At 39.9% G+C, this 19677-nt stretch overlaps 3 protein-coding genes and 1 long non-coding RNA gene across 5 annotated transcripts in view; 3 read left to right on the forward strand and 1 right to left on the reverse strand.

Annotated features, from left to right (window-relative positions):
• Positions 1 to 19677, forward strand: part of LOC133534794 (uncharacterized) — a 259834-nt gene that overhangs the window by 6137 nt on the left and 234020 nt on the right. The window contains exons 6-9 of one of the 2 annotated variants that reach the window (XR_009802086.1): positions 2317 to 2369; positions 2968 to 3080; positions 3983 to 4046; positions 8441 to 9744. Coding sequence is in view for 1 of the 2 variants with exons in the window: in XM_061874069.1 (XP_061730053.1) it covers positions 2317 to 2369; positions 2968 to 3080; positions 3983 to 4046; positions 8441 to 9563 (1353 nt within the window). In the remaining variant the exon portion in view is untranslated. Of the gene's footprint in view, positions 1 to 2316; positions 2370 to 2967; positions 3081 to 3982; positions 4047 to 8440; positions 10009 to 19677 lie in introns of those variants that run through there. The other variant, XM_061874069.1, reaches the window with a different exon arrangement.
• LOC133534780 (TLC domain-containing protein 5-like) lies at positions 12181 to 16893 on the forward strand. The gene is made up of 4 exons (XM_061874057.1): positions 12181 to 13225; positions 13957 to 14185; positions 15780 to 16020; positions 16776 to 16893. Exons 1-4 carry the CDS (start codon positions 13012 to 13014, stop codon positions 16836 to 16838), a joined length of 747 nt encoding a protein of 248 aa, XP_061730041.1. The 5' UTR covers positions 12181 to 13011; the 3' UTR covers positions 16839 to 16893.
• Positions 16011 to 18327, reverse strand: LOC133534781 (RNA-binding protein 7). Its single transcript, XM_061874058.1, has 2 exons — positions 18132 to 18327; positions 16011 to 18045 (listed from the first exon to the last, which is right to left on the reverse strand). Exons 1-2 carry the CDS (start codon positions 18216 to 18218, stop codon positions 17497 to 17499), a joined length of 636 nt encoding a protein of 211 aa, XP_061730042.1. The 5' UTR covers positions 18219 to 18327; the 3' UTR covers positions 16011 to 17496.
• LOC133515604 (uncharacterized) lies at positions 18823 to 19272 on the forward strand. Its single transcript, XR_009799053.1, has 2 exons — positions 18823 to 18920; positions 19033 to 19272. It is a non-coding gene; the product is annotated as an uncharacterized LOC133515604 (long non-coding RNA).

Raw genomic sequence — 19677 nt, forward strand, 5'->3', positions numbered from 1 at the left:
TAAGGTCTTTCAAAACGAATAATGGTCTCCAAAAACCTTTTTTTAAATAAAGTTATTATTTTCGGAAATAATCGCTCCGAAAAAAAAATGTAGGGAGGAATTTCGATCTTTTTATTTTTTTACTAATCCATTTTAAAAGAGCCTAATCTTAATGAAGTTGTGTTATTTTATCACAGTTCCTTTCTTTTATATAGGTTTCCTCCTTACCTTCGGTTTTTATCATCAGATTAGGTCGATTTTGCCAAATTATGACAAATGGTCAAAAAAATAGTTTGCAGATGGTTTGCAGGTTTTGAAAACAACTTACGAGTATTACAAGTTAAATAAAAGCATGTAGGGATACTGTTTAACAACATCAATATTATTAAGTTTAATAAAAGCATGTAAAAATAGGTGAAAAGTGAGTCGGACCTAAGAAGTGGGAACTAATGGCTAAGTGAGCCAATAAACAAGGCCGAAGGCTGAGCTCCACGAGCTGAATATCCGGACCGATCGGACCACCCGATTTCGTAGCGTTCCCGTGCGAAACTGTAGGCCAAGCTGCAGGAAAGCAGAGCCTAGAATGAAACCAATGCCAGAGTGTGAACGAGGCCGTAGGCCGAGCTCCGTATAAGGGTGGAGGCAGGGATCGGAACCGGTTTTTTGCATTAACATCGAAATAACCATATATTTCGGTTTTTTTTTATACTCTAAATGTAGGACTCAGTTGTGTTTTCAGATAACGACTTCGTATTATTAGATTGCCTAATTAGAAATGAAGTAATTAACAAAGAACGAAAAAATACCGTTTTCGTTCCCATACAAAAAATACCGGTTTCCGATCCCTGGGTGGAGGCCCGGAGCGTTCAATCACGGCGCGCCACCATGCAAAGACTGAATTGTAGGAGAACAGAGTTTGGAATTGATCTCGGCTCGCCTGCTGCTCGGCCTTAGTTCTTGCTCGAAAGTGCGACTTATTTTGCTGGGATGCTTTGGGTATCGGACCCTATCTAGGGCTTTACATCTGGCTTATGCGAATGCAAAGCCCTGCATAGGGGCCCCGCTGTTTTCTTTTTATAACATTTTGACAATTAGATCATATGTATCACGGCTTTGCAGCAACTCGGCACTTGCCACCTGCACCTTCGGTTTTATGCTAAACTCTGCTCTAGGTCTTTGCGTAAGCCTAAAAAATCTTTAAATTTGGTATCGTTGTAAAGAAAAATGGACAGGATAATAACAAATAATAATAATTGATCAATATTGTTACTGAGTTACGAAAAAAAAAACATTGTAAATAAAATGTGGTAGTACAGGATCCGCGGAGTGCGAGTTCTACTTGAACTTGGCCGATTCCGCCTGCCGAAATCGCATGGTCAGGGTCGGAGCGCGGGGCCCCCCTTAGGCGCGGGGCCCTTAGCACATGCTTTTTCTGCTGTTCGGTTAATCCGCCACTGACTGAACTGCGTGCTGCACTTAGCCTCGCAAGAGCTGCCTAGCCCGCGGCGGTGCTGACCGCAGTTCGGAGAAGACTCGCTGACACCACAAGGGCTGATGTATTTTGTAATAAGGTAACAATCTGATAGAGCATGACAAACTTGTTCGGATACACAGCTGCTTACAGACCGCAGTTCGGAGAAGACTCGCCGACACCGCCGCCGCCGGGGCCGATGTATTTGGTAATAAGGTATTAACAGATAACATCTGAGCACGGTATTCTAGTTCGAATGTTAGGATAGGGACATTAGGCGCACAGTTAGCTTTGCGCAGCGGTGCTGACGGTACCGTAGTTGTTTTTTGTAATAAGGTAAGAAACAATCCTTTGAAACAAAATCATAAGAGTTTCGATTAGTATATGCCCTTGGTAAATTTAAGTGAGTTTCCCTTTTTCTAATGGCGGTTGTTAGAATCCGTGTAAACTAAGTCTTAATAGTCCTCCGGCTGATTGAATGAACTGGGTAGAGTCGATTGATACACAACACCAAATAAAATAGGTATCACTAAGTTTTTTGTGCCAATAATTCAGTCAGAAATGTAACAAAACTGAAATACACTGAAAGAAATGGTTTGCATAACTGTAACAAAATTTTGGTTACTGTTTACACAAAAATTGGGACTTGCGAACTATGTGTTATATGTTACAAAACCGTGTTTGGCTATCAGTGTTCAGGTACTGGGTATACACTACAAAATAAGTTTGTAAATTTATGCAAAGTTTATTTTCTTATAACCGTAGTTTAGTTATTTAGTAAAGTTACAAAACCAGTTCGGCTATCTATTTTTTTCAGTGTAAGTGTATTGATTGTCGTAGCAGTTATTGATAAAGTTTTATTTCAGTTACGAGAGCGACTCAGTAAGCCTGTCGAGAATAAACCCAGCCACGTGTCAAGGTAAATATCCTCAGGCATCAGCTATAAAATATTTACTTGTCGGATTCGATATGAACTATCGTTTTCTTGGTACATTACCGATTTATATATGGAAATATATTTTAAGAATGAAAACACACAATACACTGCTTAGTATTAAGCATTAGCTTTGAACTTTAACACATTGAGTGCCGGGAACCCGCTCGGCGGGCGCTCGGTTCATAGTAGATTTCCTCTACAAAGCGGGAAAACGCTCGAATCGGCTACGCGTGTAGCGCTACGAAAACGTTGGCAGTGAATGCGTTAAAGCAACTTTATCAAACTAGACGAGATATTTTTGTTTTTTCATAGACGGGTACACATAAAAAAGCTGCCTCGCTGGGAAAAAGGCGCGGGAAGCAGCACGGTCTGTGTTGATGTGCCTTGATACTGAGACAAACGCACACAACACACCAACGGTCCAGCGCGTCATCGCAATGCCTTGGGCGATGCACGTCTAACGACCGAGCTACTTCACACGGCTAATTCCTAGCGAGGCGGCTTACCTACTACTTGAATCCACCACACCCGGAAAGCTCTACAACGAGGAGTTTGTGTGACCCCGATTGTTTTGATTCAGGAGCTCCCTTCTTCCGGTGCCAGTGCGGAGACGCGCTCGCTCGACGCCCTCGCCTGCGGCTCCGCCTCCGCCTAGACGATTAAGACCATTACCAGACTCTGCTCCATTACCAAGTAAGCGCAGCCAAGCATAAATCGTATACAAAAATACTTGGCCGTTTGGAATAATCGATCCCAGCGAGCGCGAAGCGTCTCCGTTTCAGCTTGGGCAAAAATACAATTCAATACAAATAATCTTCATTGCACACCCCAATAAAAGAGAACAGCAACACAAGTAGATAAACAACAGGTTATCTTATCGATAAAAAGCGATCTCTTCCAGACAACCTTTTAAATAAAATACATACCTTTTAAATTGGTAATACTTTCGTCTTTCATATGTCCGGTTGTTCTCTAGCGGTCGTATTCCTCAACGAATTCTGAGAAATTTTGTAAGCAGATCCGTTGACATGTTTTTTCTTTCTATCCAGTTTTTGAAAATTTTCGAAAATGTGTTGGACTAATTTGTAATTATTTATACCCACTTTATTATTATTTAATAGCGGATCATCTGTAAGGTGGAGCCGTTGGAGGTATTTCTTCAATAGGGTTGCTTCGATATGAGCGACATTTTTACCGCTTTTTCCTACTCCTGTATGTACATGTTAAAAGTATAGGCACCTACCTTATTTTATATTACATATTACGCGTCTGATCTAATTAGGGAGGGAGCATTGCGATTCAGCGAGCAAATGTTGCCAGTATCTTTGGCACTACAAGTACCTATGCCTGAGATCCCCTTTTTAGATTTAGATTTTTAGTTTTATTTAGGTATAATTTTATAACGAAAGATTATAATATATTGTATAATATATACATTATTCTGATTATTTTAACAAGCAAATATGAATTAGTTTTAGTTATTCTATTGCCCCAATTCAATGCCTTATAACCCCCATGGAAGTTTGAAGGTAATTAATTACTTCCAGACGAGGAACGCATGACTTTAAGCTATAAGGTTTGTTTTCACTCAACAGGTATTTCACAAGCAAACGGGGAGTCTTTACACAAAACTTTATCACCGATTCTACTAAGTGACAAGTAAGTCTCCGTGAAATAATACCGTTGAACGACTTCAAGTCAATTGATTTCTCAATTTCCAATATGCCAGGGTCAATATTCTTGTAGTTCAATACCACGATGGCACGAACCGCCTTCAAAAGTTTGATCAATTATCTAGTGCTTATTTAGAATTTATACTGAACTGCCTTGTTTTATAACTTGGATATTGACCTTGCTGTCTTGGGAATTTATTCAGCTGACGGCCAGAAGGCATTATGTTGCATTTATATTGCTTAAGTTTAGCAAGATACATAATTTTATTCACAGTACAGTGTAAGTTTAGGTGGTGTAAGAGAAACATCTTAATTTATTTTGTTTGGGGCAAGTTAAATAGTATGAGGAAAGACCTTTCTACCTAAGTATTTTGATGTTAATTGTATTTATGCGTTAGTTGTATTTTTAGCAGGTAATATGATCATTTAAATTAGTTTTTAATATACATATTTAAGTATCTCTACCTATTTATTTTCCGTACAAGTGTTTCTTTTGTCCCATAGTTTCTCTTACCCCAACTAACCTTAATATTTATTTATAACGACGTAGCATAGCATAGCATTTAAAACGGGCTCGATTCTTGTAATTGGTCCTTAGTGACACATGAATAATCAGCACTTATTATGTTTTTGGAGTTTATCGTCATACTTATTTACCCGTTGGGCAAACCGGAGCTAATTTAAACTATTTTTTCATTGTTTCCTATAGAATGAGATGCTAGTCCATTCTGATATTAAAAGGTGGCTAAAGTATTCCTGTAGAGTAGTACTTTAGACGCCTTTTAGTTTAATGACAGCCCACCAGACTGGTAGCAGATCTTGCGCCTTAACGGCAGCAACGACAATATCCTTTTATATTCATAAATACTTCTTATATTCAGTTACCGATAATACGTTGCCCAAAGAAACAAAAAAATGTCTCACTCAATCTTATTTAGATCTTCACAATCTTGTGGTTGAAACATAGCAATTAACATTAGCAACGTAGCAATAGCTTTACCTACAAATGGTCCTTCGAACCGGATTACTGTTTGGGGCCAGTTTCTCGAACAGATTTAGTTCATGAACTGCCAAAGTGCTTCAATAAAAAAAAATAGTAATGCCCGGGGCATTATCATAATTATATATATATTTTTATTATACTCGTACCTATGTGCCATAATTGTTGCCACCCAAAAATCGAAGGGGTTTTAAATATTTATGTCTTCAAATAGCATGTCACTTTGATACTGCACTCGGTGTCAAAGCCTTGCCTTTATTTACAGACATGCATGTTTCTAGACATTTTAAATAGAAAATACAAAAAAACACTCAAGCATTTTGACAAATAGCGTGCTTGCTCAAATTCAGTATTTAGGGCATTTGCAGTTTTCCTTTGATCTGATAGTATAAGAACTGACCAAAATGTCTAGACTCCAAGGCTACCTATTTCTCGCGATTCGTAGTTTCCGTTCCTATTTCCACGCGACCAAGAATTTTAATAAACGAGGATTCTAAAGCGTACCTAAAGCTAAAAATACAAACTAATAAGTATATGTTAACTGTTTGTTGTGTATTTGGAGTGTCGATTGTTATCAGTAGAAAACTGGCACAAATTACCATGCTAATTACGTTTGGTTCGAGTCAGTCACCCCCGTTTGGCTCGGTTAATCGACATGAGTAATTATGACGAATGTCGGGAAAATGCCACCGAGGCCGAAGGAAATAAAACATTTAAAGAAATCGCGTAAATTTTTGGCCTTTGAAAATGTCAACGTTCAAGCCTTTTTATGGCCAAGGCTCAAGGCTGCGTAGTATTTTTATTTAGGTACGGCGCTTAATAGTTTCCTGAGAATATACAATAGCGGAGTTTCCACATAACCTTAAAGGTTTTACGTCATATTTATATTCGAGTGGTAGGTAACCTTACCTCTGATCTATGAAATAATCTCTCGTTAGACATTGTAGTTAAGTTTGGTACTTGTTTAATAATATCTAATTCTATTGGCTACAAAACAGAATCTCAAACCAATAGGTACCTACGAAATTGCAATATAGGCAAAATTGTTAACCACGATAAGGGCAAACGATCTTATTGACCAAGATTGTTAAAGTAAGTCACATAGCCTATAGGCCCTATAGCCACTTGATTTTGCTTTAAATTAGGCTCCAGTCGGTCATGAACTAAGAACTGTTAATAAATAAAATCCCGTGAAGAACCGAAAGAAACTAAATCTTTTTGCACGCTAGGTCCTGTAGTCCAGTGGGATTGTTGAGCGCTTGACCGAGTGAAACAGAAATCGGACGGAACAAAACGGTTTTCAATGTGGTGCGAACGAGATGAAAGAACGACGTGACACGCCAAAGCCCGAAAAGTATATGAAGGATAATTAAATATTTCTCTATATATTTTTTTACTGTGTTTTGATGTTTAATATCGACATATCATATCGCACAACTTGAATTATATTCAGTTACCAAAGATTGGAAAAAAATCATACATTCATTCTCGGTTCTCAACAACCTAATTGAACTAAAGGAACTAAAAGACCTAACTAGTTCGTTTGACCGATTGACCGATAGAGGAGCGGTCTCTGTAGTGAACGAGCCCGCACAAGCCTACTTCAAATTTTAGGTATACTATTGTAAGTTTGAGTCTACCGGCTTCTAACACATACCTATAGGTATATCTAATATCCGAAAAAAAGAAAAGCGATGTAAAACCGTAGGTTGCTCTTTTAAAAATTTAACCCACACTCTACCTAGGTAGGTACAATACAATCCTTTGCTTCGGTAGCTAATTGATATGCCCTACCGTATAGTTGTGCCGTTACCCTACCCTACCCTACCTTCCGTCTATCAAATTCGACAGCTATATCAATTATACGCAATTACGCACGTCACCCACGAATCTAATAACCTCAAGTATAATTCATATGTAATTGCGTGCCACAGGCCACAGTGCCACCACTAACCTACATTTTGGGCCTAAAATTACTGCCGGCTTTCATTCTCGGCGTTTATGGATGACCCATTTACGGTATCGGCTGATCGCTCCACTTCACTAGGCTAACCTAACAGTCACTTAATAGGTCTTAAATTTATACGATTAATTTCCTGAAGCAGTAGATATAGCTTGGAACAGTCGGAACACTTAGGTACTTATGTACCCAATTCCTGTGACACTTTTTTGGAAACTTCCCGCAACTTGCACATCTATAATCAGATGTAAGTAAATACATATTTTACAAAGTCTCTGCTAAGTTATATGATTCATATGTTTGATTATAGTGGTGATTATCAGTGAGTGAGTGAGTCAGTGAAGAAATCGGGGTGTTTTAGATACGGAACCCTAAAAAAGTAGAAGCCCTTCCATAAAAGGTATTAGGTTGCCCTAGCACTTTGCTTGGCTCGTCTTGGCGGGGGCCCTACCGTGCCCCCAGATATGTAAACTTCTTCCTCGCGTTGTTCCGGCATTTTGCCATGGCTCATGGGAGCCTGGGGTCCCATGAGCCATGACAACAAATCCCCTGAATTGGCGTAGCTTAGGCACTAGTTATTACGAAAGCGACTGCCATCTGACCTTCCAACTCAGAGCGTAAACTAGGCCTTATTGGGATTAGCCCGGTTTCCTCACGATGTTTTCCTTCACCGAAAAGCGACTGGTAAATATCAAATGATATTTTGTACATAAGTTCCTAAAAACTCATTGGTACGAACTGGGGTTTGAACCCGCGACATCCGGATATGTAAACGACACTTATAATTCAGAATTCAGAGCATAGTTACCTACTCAGTTTTAATATTGGGGAAAACAAGTTACCACTACTTTGCTTTGAGGTTATAAAATTTCTAATCTAAAAAAACGGACTATAAGTTAATCGTATAATTAACTAACACCAAGGCCATGGCGCATTTTTACATTATAATGGTTACACGGTGACTTGACATCTAATTTTTGCTAATGGTGGGGTTACTTTGTTCCGCCGCCGATCGGGGGAAATTCCAAGAATGTTACTTAATTTGCATAATATGCAGGTAGAGTGGTGAGTTCATCAACATGTGGTGGCGATCGATCGCTAGGTGTAGGTACGCACGGGCGTCGCGTCGGGCGTCGGGCGGCGGGCAGGGGTCGCTGCCGCGGCAGTCGCGGAGGCGCCGCCGCGGCAGGCGGCCATGCTGCCCCTGCGGCTGTGCTGCTGCGCGCGCCCCCGCTCCGGCGTCGCGCCCGCGCCCTCCCCGCCGCTCGCGCCCGACCTCGTCGCCGACCTGCCCGACCACACGCGGTAAACATGCACTCGCCCTGCCGCCCCGGCACTTGACACCCGTCACGACAGACCCCTAGCCTAACTAGGTGATGATTAAACGCATAACAAACTCAACTTGCCCTTCTTATTACAGAGATTCGAGCGCGCTCACCGCTACTTGTGAAGATGTCACTGAAGAGAAAGAAAATAAGATATCGTCGGAAAATCTAATTTTCGGGGAAACCACTATCGTAGACATTCCTGTAGATGAAATTGATAATGCACCGCCCGCACCGCACTCGCCGTCTATTCACGTTGAAGATTATTCGGAAAAGTCTATTAAAGGCGTCGAATCTCAGAATGAGAATAGTTTGAAAGACAATAATTCACTTCAAAGTAACGATGATTTTGGTTCGCAGAAATCATTAAGTTACGAAGGGGCCGAATCGCCTCTTTCGCGACCTCAGAGCAGAATTTCCTCGCCCAGTCCGGTGTCGGCTAGGAGTAGAAATGTATCTGCCAGCCCAATAAAAAGCGGTCAGCGGTCGCCCGACCCCACGAGCAACGTTTACAACCAGAAGGCCGCGTGCGAACGCGACGTACGTTCGGCGCTCACGGAGTGTATAGTGCCCGCTAAACACGAAGATTGGGAAGTTATAGTGAATGCATTAACAGAAGCGGAGCGACTCGCGTCGGACAGCGGAGCGCGGGCACCGGCAGCGAGCTGGCGGGCGGTAGTGCGGTCGACGGCCACTCACGTCAAGTCACTACGTTCTCGCGTAGCCCGAACCGCGTGCTCCACTATGGGATCTCTGTTCGAACATCGAGGCCGGTCGCTGGACCCCGAGTTGGAGGATGCGGCAACGGCGCTGCTGGAGCGCTGCGCGGACGTGAATCGGTTTCTGCGAGCGGACGCCGCCTCGGCGCTGGTGCGCGTGGCGTGCGGCAGCAGCAGCGCGCGGGCCGCGGTGGCGCTGGCGCGGAGAGGCGCGACGCACCGCGCCGGGCCGGTGCGGGCGGCGACGGCGCAGGCGCTGACGCGGCTGGTGGAGCGGCGCGGCGCGGCGCGCATGCTGGACCTGCCGGCCGAGCCGCGCACGCTGCTGCTGCGCGCGGCGGGCGAGCTGCTCGGCGACGCGAGCGCCGAGGCGCGCCTGCACGCGCGGCTGCTCTGCCTCGCCCTACTCGAAGACACGCGGTTTCGGCCGATGCTCAAAGAATCCATGCAGCCGACCCGATATAGAGCCATACAGAAATTTGTGGATAAATTGCGATGACCATAATATTATACTTAAGTATATGACAATTTTACGACTCGGGACCTACAATAGGTATATAAATTAGGTACTAATAATAACCATTATTCGGTTAATATAAGATATAAGGCATACTTGGCACCGTACGTCTAATAGCTCCATCCAAATCGTGAGATTGTGCAATTACCTAGATTTCAATTAGGTACGTTTAAGCAAAGTAATTAGTATCTATTAGGTACTTAAACAAAGTGTCTTATTAAAATGTGCATTAAAATGACTGAATTGTGCGAAAGGTATTTTTATAGCTAAATAATCTTATTTAATACGAATAAACATTTTATTATGAATCCATTGTTATCCTCCATCGGAGTGAGCTTTCTTAAAAATAATATACATTCCTGAAACTAAATATATGTATTTGTTTATAAGATTTTAATAGAAGAAAATTAAATACACAAATTATGAACCAATGCATTTTAATTTTACGAATCAGTTATTGATCCCTCAGAGCTAATTGTGAATACGCTGTAAATACAACACATTTTGTCATTACCATTAGCGTTTTTCGTTTTTCTCGACAACGACCTGCTACAAGTACACTACACGGCGCGTAGCGCTACGCGCTCAAGTTAAGAGTCTAAAAGATAAATCTAACCTTTGAAACGAACTAGATAGAACTTTATACTGTCATGTCACTGTTCTAGATTCAATTAGATAGGAATTTGGTTTTTACCACAGCACCATAACCCAATAGGCTAATAACACAGCAGACACGCTGAAAAACCAAGCTTTGCTTTGCGTGTCACAGCCTTTATAAATGTAAATCAAAGAATACAATACTCACTAAAATAGGATGTAGATTTACAGTGACGTCACAGTTCCCATTTCTCATACTTACGAAACAATGACTAAGCACTTCATCTATCATCGATCTATCGTCTTATGTTCCTTTCATTCACGATGACGCGCATATTTGACAAATCTATTTTTTTCTTTATTAACCTTTAATAACATGACCACCGGTCTCGCCTAGTGGATAGTGACCCTGCCTATGAAGCCGATGGTCGTGGGTTCGAATCCCGGTAAGGGCATTTATTTGTGTGATGAGCATAGAAAATGTCAAGGTCAGACAGCCAGAATGTATGAAACAGCCAAATTTTTTTTCGCCATTTCGGGGTTAGTCCCATAGTAAAAGTTGGTCAGTATGACCTATATATTCACCCCGTAAATTATTACAGGTCCCCACAACACAAGCCTTCTTGGCTTACCGTAGGACTAAGTCAATTTGTGTAAGAATGTCCCTATACTATTTTTTTAATGACATTATGAGTCAAGGCACGCGGCTTCGTGAATGTCACGATCTATAGAGTTCTTTCCCACTTACATGCAGTTTATTGTGGGTACGGTTTTCTGCGGGATCCCGTGTTAGTAGGTAGTTGTCTAGTTGTATACGTGCTAACATAGTAACGTTCACACGAGCATTCTGTTTGCGGAATTCTGCATGCATACTACAGAAAATTGGATCCTGTAAAGAACCGTACCGACAAAAACTGAAACCCTAATAAATAAAAACCTAAATCGGGTCATTCCCACTAGTTACCACCAAGTTGTTACCAGTGATAACTGCTGGAATTTTTCCCCCACCTTTTACTAGTGGTAACAACTGGGGAAAAAATATCTCAGTAGTTACCACCAAACCGAACCAAACTGAGTTGGTGGTAACTACTGGGATTTTTTTCCCAGTAGTGACCACTAAAATATTTTTAGAGTTCAATACTCAACACTAATCGACATATCATTATTTATTAATGGACTCTACGAGTATAATGAATACTATACTATTTATACTGTTTTTAACTTTAACAAAATGTTGGTGGAGACTACTGGGATTTTTTCCCAATAGTTACGACTGGTAACAGGTAGGGAAAAAAATCCCAGTAGCCGTTCAAGTGGCGGGCGGCCCACCACTCACGGGTCGATAGCGAAAACCAGTAAACTGTCGGCCGCCAGAGAGCGGTTAGTGAGGTGTTGCCGTATCAAGTGGCAAAATGGATCGATTAGAAGTATATTTACGCTCTTCTAGCGCCCAAAAGTAGGTAGCAAGTTAGACAAGGGTAACATACAGCAAGAAAAACAATAACGCTTGGTATCAAATTTGTTGGTATTAAGGACTGTTCATCCGGATGGAGCGACCGCTTAGTCCGAGTTCTGTCTTGATTTTAAAGAGGTTGTTTTGTAAATATAATTGTATAGTAGGTCCACAGTAGTCAGTAGGTCCTTTTTTATGGCATAATCTTAGAAGTTTACGCTTTACTTAGAAAATTTAATAGCAATTACCTCCAATCATAATTTTGTTTTGTGGTGGTAGTCATTTTTAATAAGGAAACTGAAAAACTATCACTCTTGCTGGGTTTGATTAGTTCGGTGTGGCGAAATGCATATAGATTACCATCATTTAATTTTTCTATTCGAATAGTATATTTAATGCGGATTCTAGCTATATATATGCTTCAATATATACTTTTATACATAGATAAACTTAAATAGTTGAATTTGTAATATTCTCTCAATCCGCGCTGACCACCCAACGGGGCCCCGCCACTTGAAAGGGTAGTTACCTCTGGTAACAATTTTGTGGTAACTAGTGGGAATAACCCGCTAAATCAGGGCGCGTAGCCAACGTGCCAATCGTTTACGCTCCGTAGCGAACGAAACGCAACAACCGCTTTGTCGCACTATTATGGAAGAGTGATAGAGGAGAAGACTTAATACGCTACCCTACGGAGCGTAAACCATAAGAAAGTTGGCACCCAGATAGGAACTGAATTGATTCATTACGAAACTTAGTCTACCTCTAAAAATATATTACCTACTCTCCAGGAGGTCTACCCATTATAGTAAACGATTTGTCCATAAGTCCAAGATACCTAATACCTACGAGTAGGGCTACTACTTTACGGAGACGGTGCGTAAGTAGGTGTGCCATAAACTATAATTTGGACCGTAACAAACTATTATTATTGGACTCCTAAAATATAATACAGTCACTCCTTTTACTAGTCACACAGACAGCAGTAGGCTTAGCACAGGAGCGTCGCGACTATTTCGCCTTCAAAATATGTAGTTTCATGCTCACTCATCGTAATTTCACTATTTTATCATTGTAACTTGCTATAACATATATTTATTTTACTCTTTACTATGAACCGAACTGGGCGTGTCGTGCGCTGTTGTAGATCTATTTAATCTATTACCTACTTACATCATTGAACTATTATACTTACATATATTATATATATCTACCTACCTACAACACTAGCCTCGTTGAATTCATTTTTACCACTTGTCAATTTGACATGTTTACATATCACAACATGAGTCAGTCCCAACAAACAAACCTACCTAAATATGACTAAAATTCATAGAACAACAACACGGTAATTAAAACCGTGTAACCGGAATGTATTGAATGGATATCGTACCCGAGCTAGACACGCCATCGCTTCTGAAGTTGGCATCGTTCCTGTTCTGGAGCTGTTTGTACCTGCTGTCCTGCGTGCGGCAGCCGGACAAATGCCCTGAATACCACTCGCGGGTCGTCACCCTTCTGCACGGCAGCGTATCGAGTGTGGTGGGCCTCGCGCAATGTGGTTTGGGGTCACTCAGCATATGCCGGCTAACAGGTAAGAAAGAGCCCTCTTTTGGAATACGTATGACTAAATATTTTCGCTGCTAAAGTTAGGTATCGTTGTTCATATTCTGGCACATCCGGAAATCACCCGAATGTGGCGCTAGGCTTGGCTTGCTCTCGAAGAAAAAATAGGTAACTATTGCATCCATAGTTCCAGATTAACAAAAGTTTGAGTACCTACTACATTGTCTATTCTGTGCTACTACCTAGTACAGTACGCAGCAGAAGTTCCTAAGCGGGCGATGTGTTCAAAATGTCTGAGCTAAGCACAACTTTATTGTTAAGAGTACGAGTATGTTAACACTACCGACTGTAGGTACCTGTCCGTGTAGCCAACGTGCCAATCGTTAACGCTTCGTAGCGTATCGTAGTCGTCTCTCTTTATCACTCTTCCATATTAGTGCGACAGTGACAGTTGCATTTCGTTCGCTACGGAGCGTTAACGATTGGCACGTTGGCTACACGGGCAGACCGGAAAAATAAATAAATAGATATTTGGAGAAAATCTTACACAGGTCGACCTAGCCCCAAACTAAGCAGAGTTTGTACTATGGGTACTAGGCGACGACATACATACGTATACAGATAAAAACATACTTATATATGTACATAGAAAACACCCATGACTCAGGAACAAAATATATCTGTAATAAATACTTACTATTAAATAGTATTCGATGAGTTTAAGTATACTATTTTATTTTGACTTGTGACATTTTTTAGCTCCAGTTCTGCCTGGGCACTATGCCCTGATGGTATGGTCATGGGGCTACTTCGCATTCGACCTACTCTGGTGTCTGATGTACTGGAACCAAGGTCCCTTGATGCTGGCCCATCACTTCTGCACCCTAGTGGCCATTACGATCTACATGCACAGAAACGGGACAGGGTGTTCTTTCTCATGCACAATGGCGTTTATGGAAGTAACTAACCCATTTCTACAAATAAGATGGCGAGTCAACTCTTATTACTTATTCATTCAATTTTAGTACTGTTGAAATATGTAGCTATACCAATCGATATAGCCTTCCGTTAAAGGCCGCGGACTGGAAGCATAGACCGGCGCCGGCGGCCAGTGCCGCCGCCGCGCCACTATAGTCCAAAACAGCGGGCTGACGTTCCAACAACTATGTAAGTGCGAAAGTGACAGGCATAGCGACAGGTGCTGAAAATGCGACCATGCTGGGCCTTGCAGATTCATATAAGTCGATACATTTTGATGGAGTCGCGCAAACCACCGCTCCTTGCCGAGCCACCGGCGGCGTGCGTCCAGTCCGCAACCTAGTAACTACGTCTACGTAGAAATATACGGGGATGCAATCACCTTGAACTTGTTAACGGCTACATATAGTAAAAACCACCCACACACCCACCCACAAATACAAAAAGTAAAATAGAACCCTATTACTAAGACTCCGTTGTCCGTCCGTGCGTCTGCCTATCCGTCTGTCATCAGACTGTATCTCATTAACCGTGATAGTTAGACAGCTGATATTTTCACAGGTGACGTATTTCTGTTGCCGCTATAACAACAAATATTTTAAAAAAATTAGCTCAAGAAAATTAACCCGAATATGGGCAATCAGGGGAAATAATTCGTTTAGTTTTGAAAATTGATATACTTATACCTTCTGGTCTCCAGATAAACAAAGGTACCTTTTTTCAGATTTTTGCTCATATTTCGAATATCTTTACGAATAGCATTATGATTACTACGGACAAAAGTTTTACCGTAACATTCTTTACAAATTTTGTTATGTTTATTTTTACTCTAAGATCAATACTTTAGGAGCTACAGGTTGTTTAAGTTAACAGAGAGACAAAAAGTAGACGATTACGAAAACGTAGTTTTTTCATATTTGTTCATCATATCTCAACTTTTTTGTTTAGAATAAGTAAGCTTAGTCACCTGCTGACCAAATATAAAAAACCGGCCAAGAGCATGTTGGGCCATGCTCAGTGTAGGGTTCCGTAGTTACCCGTCCGTCAACATAGTTTTTGCAAAAAATAATAAACGGCTAGACCGATCAGGTTCGCTATTCTATTCACTACTCTAGTGCCCAGAACGCTAGTGTACCATACCTACTCAAAGTAACCAATCAAGTTGGCGTGTGCGCAACATTTTTTTATATAAAAAATGTCGGTCAAAAGGCTACGTCGTAAACAATGTTGGTAGCTTACCTACAATTGTGGCTCGAATAATCCCTTCCCATCATAAACTCCGGCAACGCACTTACAACCCCTCTGGTGTTACGGATGTCCATAGGCGTGATAATCGCTTACCGTTAGGTGAACCGTCTGCTCGTTTGCCACATATAATAAAAAAAATTGTAAAGTGCAAACGTTACTTGCCGGCGTGAGGGACTTCATGATTATTTTTGGCGTGTCAAATACAAAAACTGACACTCAGACGCAACGTTACCGACGGGTCAAAAGTGATGTTGAACGTTATGTATATGCACGTAGGTCGATGTTGTTCTGTGGACTTTGGTGCGGATATATCCGTCATTGGCGTTCAAATAGTTAAATAGATTTTTTGTCCACAGGTTCCTCAAAACCGAAGGATATGGAAGGACGATGCTGTTCTACATAGTAGACATTCTCTATTTATCATCCTTTTTGCTAATACGAGGTGTTCTCGGCACCTACATTTTATACAAAATAATGCCAGTCAAAGTTTTTGGCATAGACCAGAAGATGATCGCGATTTCATTATACATCATTTCCATTGGACTAATGCGGGAACTCATTTCGTATATTTCATATAAATACAAGGATAGAGCAATTGTAAGTTATTTATTGACTCCTTTGAGGTTTACATGTTGAACAAATTATTACTAAGAACGTTTTTTTAAATTAATAAACAATACTTTAAGGGTGTTAAGTTAACTGACATGCTATATTTGATTTGAAAGTGGAGTATTGGTTTAGGTAATTATAAAGGTTAATGAAGTACTGAATAGACTGTGCCATTGCTTCTTGAAAAAAACTTAACTCTTATTAGATTTATAATTCTTCAGCTAGAATTAGAAAATGTTTTTTCGGGTATTTAGGTAAATCCATTGAATATGTTGGTTTTTAACACATTCGTAGCCGATCCCAGTGTTTTCCCGCTTTGTAGAGGAAAGCGACTACGAACAGAGAACCCGCGGATTCCCAGTACTCAATGTGTTAGTTTAGTTCTTTATAAAGGAGTCCAGAGCAGTAAGGTATGCATCATTGTATGTAAAAGACTTAAGTTCATACAATATAAGAAATAATAGTGACCAAACAACCTTCATAGAATATGTACAGTTAGCAATCAATTATTTACCATTAATATTAATTTAATTGACATAAGTCATACTTGAACAATACATAATGTAAACACTATTTATTTTAAAAAAATATTCCCGAAATAATACTTTTACTTTCAGCATCTCACAGAATGGCAATTATACAAATTTCTGCACTTTTTTTATTTTTGGGTTATTTGGTCCTTATAAAGGCCTCCAGGTGTCAGGATCATGTAATTTACAATTATTATTTTCTATTAATTTCAGGCAAGTGTGACCAATTTTTTAGATTATCATGGCATTATATTAAACGATTGTGATGACATATGATATACATGAATGGAACTACTGAAGAATAATAAAGACTTACTATAATTTGACTGAAGAGCAGTTTGTTTTTTGCATGTATATTAGTTAATGTAGAGTAATGTTCTACACAAATCAGTTCAACAAAAACACAGTTTGCCTAATACTATAGTCAGACAAAGCTAACTGAAGTTATTTATGCACAGACAAGGTGTGAAAGTGTCACTATAAATGTCAATTTACAATTAAAATATGTTGATAATGGCATTTTGACACATCAAAGTCAATGCAGAGTTAGCTAAGACAAACTTTAGCTAGTTTGCGATAGACAGACAGTTTTAATCAACTTGATTTCCTACCTTAATAAAATCAGAATAAGGCAATATACTTAAGATAGCATGGCATTGTTCATCATCAAATGAATCATTATCCTGTAATATTTACTTTTTGATTACCACAAAAAACTTGGAGGTTTTAACAACTGGAGATACCTGGTCTGTATCATGTAATGTCAGATAAACATCACTCCATACAATACATAGGACCATTGGTCGATGTTTCCGGCATAGGGGTAAGCTCTTAAAGACTACTCCTGTTGTTAAGTCCCCCACGACAAAAAAGAAGAAAAATAAATGTATTAAGCCCATTTGTTCAACAAAAATTTCAGGTAAATGCACTATAATCAGTCTCTCCTGTGGTAATTGCCTTTCTTTTGATTCCTTCTGTCCCTCCAGTTATTACTACCATAATTATTGCGACTGTTACCATGGTAGTTATCATTGTGATTGTCTCTATTTCTGTCATTGTGGCTGTCTCTGTTTCCCCGTGCATGGTTCTTGTCTGGCCTGTATGGATGGTGCCTGTGGCTCCAGTTGCCCTGCAAACTAGCTTGTACTAACTTGTCATTTAAATCATGGACGTGTCTAAGGGCAAAAACGTTTCTGTTTTCTTCTTCCCGTAATTTCTCAGTCATTTCAGCAAAAACTTTTATGACATTACTCTGGGAAACAAAGTCTAGGGATGGATCAGGCCCATAACAACGTATGGGCGGCGGTAGCAGTGCCATTCGTCCTCGACATTGTAGCGTTAGAGTTCTATGAAACAACGAGGTTCCGCGAAATAAGTTCATAGCGTAGGGCACAGACACTTCGTGACAATAGGTTATAAATGCGAAATTCTTCTGACGACCATCTCTTTCTCTTGGTATCCTCACTTTTTCTAATGGTCCTGCCTGTTTTGATAAAATAAAAAACTTTTAATGTTATCGTGTCACATGAAAATCAGAATCACTACGTGTAAAATTAATAGTCAGACAACCTGTAGAAACAGCTCATAAAGCAGTTCTTCCGTCACTTGTTCTGGTAAATTTCCACACCAAAGTGTTTTATTGTCTTCATCAATCATTATAATTTACTTTTACAGATGCAGATTCTTTTAATTTAAGAAAAAAACACAATATATTATAAATACAAGCAAAGCTAATATGTTGAATGTCACTGTCTAACGTCTCAAACGTCTGACTTGTCAAAATTGCTCACAGAGCATAAAAAGTGTCTATGGTCGCGTTTTGACTAAAGATATATAATACACGTACGTACCGAAACTCACTGTTCCGGTCCGGGCGACTACCGGAAAAATCGTAATTCGTCAATTGCGGGCATTTTTTCTGTTACTCTAATTAGGTCTTAGTGAGAGTAAAAGAGAAAGATCCCCGCAATTTGCGAATTTCGGTTTTCGCGGTAGGCCCCCCCAATCATAGATGGCAGGATCATATTGGAACGGCAGGTTTGGTTGGACCATTTTAAACAATCTTTGTCTATTCTATGTATGTATATTCTACGCTTCTATAGTTGGTCAAGCAAATCTTGTCAGTAGAAAAACGCGGCAAATTTGAAAAATCGCGGGCTAGCAACACTGTTCGAATAATAATTCCAAAATCGCGTGTAATCTGTGTTTTATCTGTAGAATGTGGATCGTCCATCTTGTTTGTTTACATTCCGAGTCGGTGCTAATTCAAGAGAAATTTCTGCTCCCAGCATTAAAATAAATACCAATATATTAAATAATATTGTGCATGACCATAAGCAAAGTCAAGATGCCTACAATGTAAGTAAAATCATGCTCGTTGATCTTAACCATTAGAAAATTTTGAGGTTATGATAATTACTGCAAGATCCCGGAGAATTTTTAAGATAATGAGCAGTTTTTTCTGTTTCAGGGTTAAAAGGCTTAAATAAAGATAAAACGTATGCCTAAATATATCCAATAAGACCACGAATTGTGCCCTCGAAACCGCAACTGATTCGATTGTTCCCAATATCAACAGACGAATTCCTCAAATATTTTCAAAGGTAACTTTTTTAAACAATCTTAAGACGTTTAAGAACCTTGATTATACCTAATTTCTTTCGCAACATCTACCTAATACTTCCATATGTTTGTTGCAGGATTAAAACTCGCCCAATATAAGGCGTTCGTAAAAGTTTCTCTTCATACAAAACTTACCTACGGCGCTTTACGTACATACGTGTACAACGCAAACAAGACGAAAAATAAACTTGTTAATTAAAAAAACTAAAAAAATTGGGACAATAGTTTAGATTACATATTATTGTAAAAGTTGTCCGTTTGTTAATCATCACGAAAATATATTATTTAGGCTGATTTGTTTCATGCACTCAACTATTGCACATGTATACCTATGGAAAATCCTAGTTTATACTTTGTGAAGTCGGTATGTACCTATTAAAGAGAAGTTTTAAGTCGCTTTACTCAGTGTGCATTACATTTATTCAGTGTGCATAATTTTAGAAAAATATTTTAACATTAAAATCATACCTTCTTTTATCCAGAAACAATATAA

This window comes from Cydia pomonella, chromosome 2 (assembly GCF_033807575.1).
Source record: "Cydia pomonella isolate Wapato2018A chromosome 2, ilCydPomo1, whole genome shotgun sequence".
Classification (NCBI taxonomy): Eukaryota; Metazoa; Arthropoda; class Insecta; order Lepidoptera; family Tortricidae; genus Cydia; species Cydia pomonella.

Excerpts from the sequence above, each read along its gene's own strand:
- LOC133534780 (XM_061874057.1), top strand. The coding sequence starts at position 13,012 with ATGGATATCGTACCCGAGCTAGACACGCCATCGCTTCTGAAGTTGGCA. Across the intron at positions 13,226-13,956 it reads CAGCATATGCCGGCTAACAG|CTCCAGTTCTGCCTGGGCAC; the intron begins GTAAGAAAGAGC and ends GACATTTTTTAG. Across the intron at positions 16,021-16,775 it reads AATACAAGGATAGAGCAATT|GCAAGTGTGACCAATTTTTT; the intron begins GTAAGTTATTTA and ends TATTAATTTCAG.
- LOC133534781 (XM_061874058.1), bottom strand. The coding sequence starts at position 18,218 with ATGATTGATGAAGACAATAAAACACTTTGGTGTGGAAATTTACCAGAA. Across the intron at positions 18,046-18,131 it reads TTTATGAGCTGTTTCTACAG|GCAGGACCATTAGAAAAAGT; the intron begins GTTGTCTGACTA and ends TTATCAAAACAG.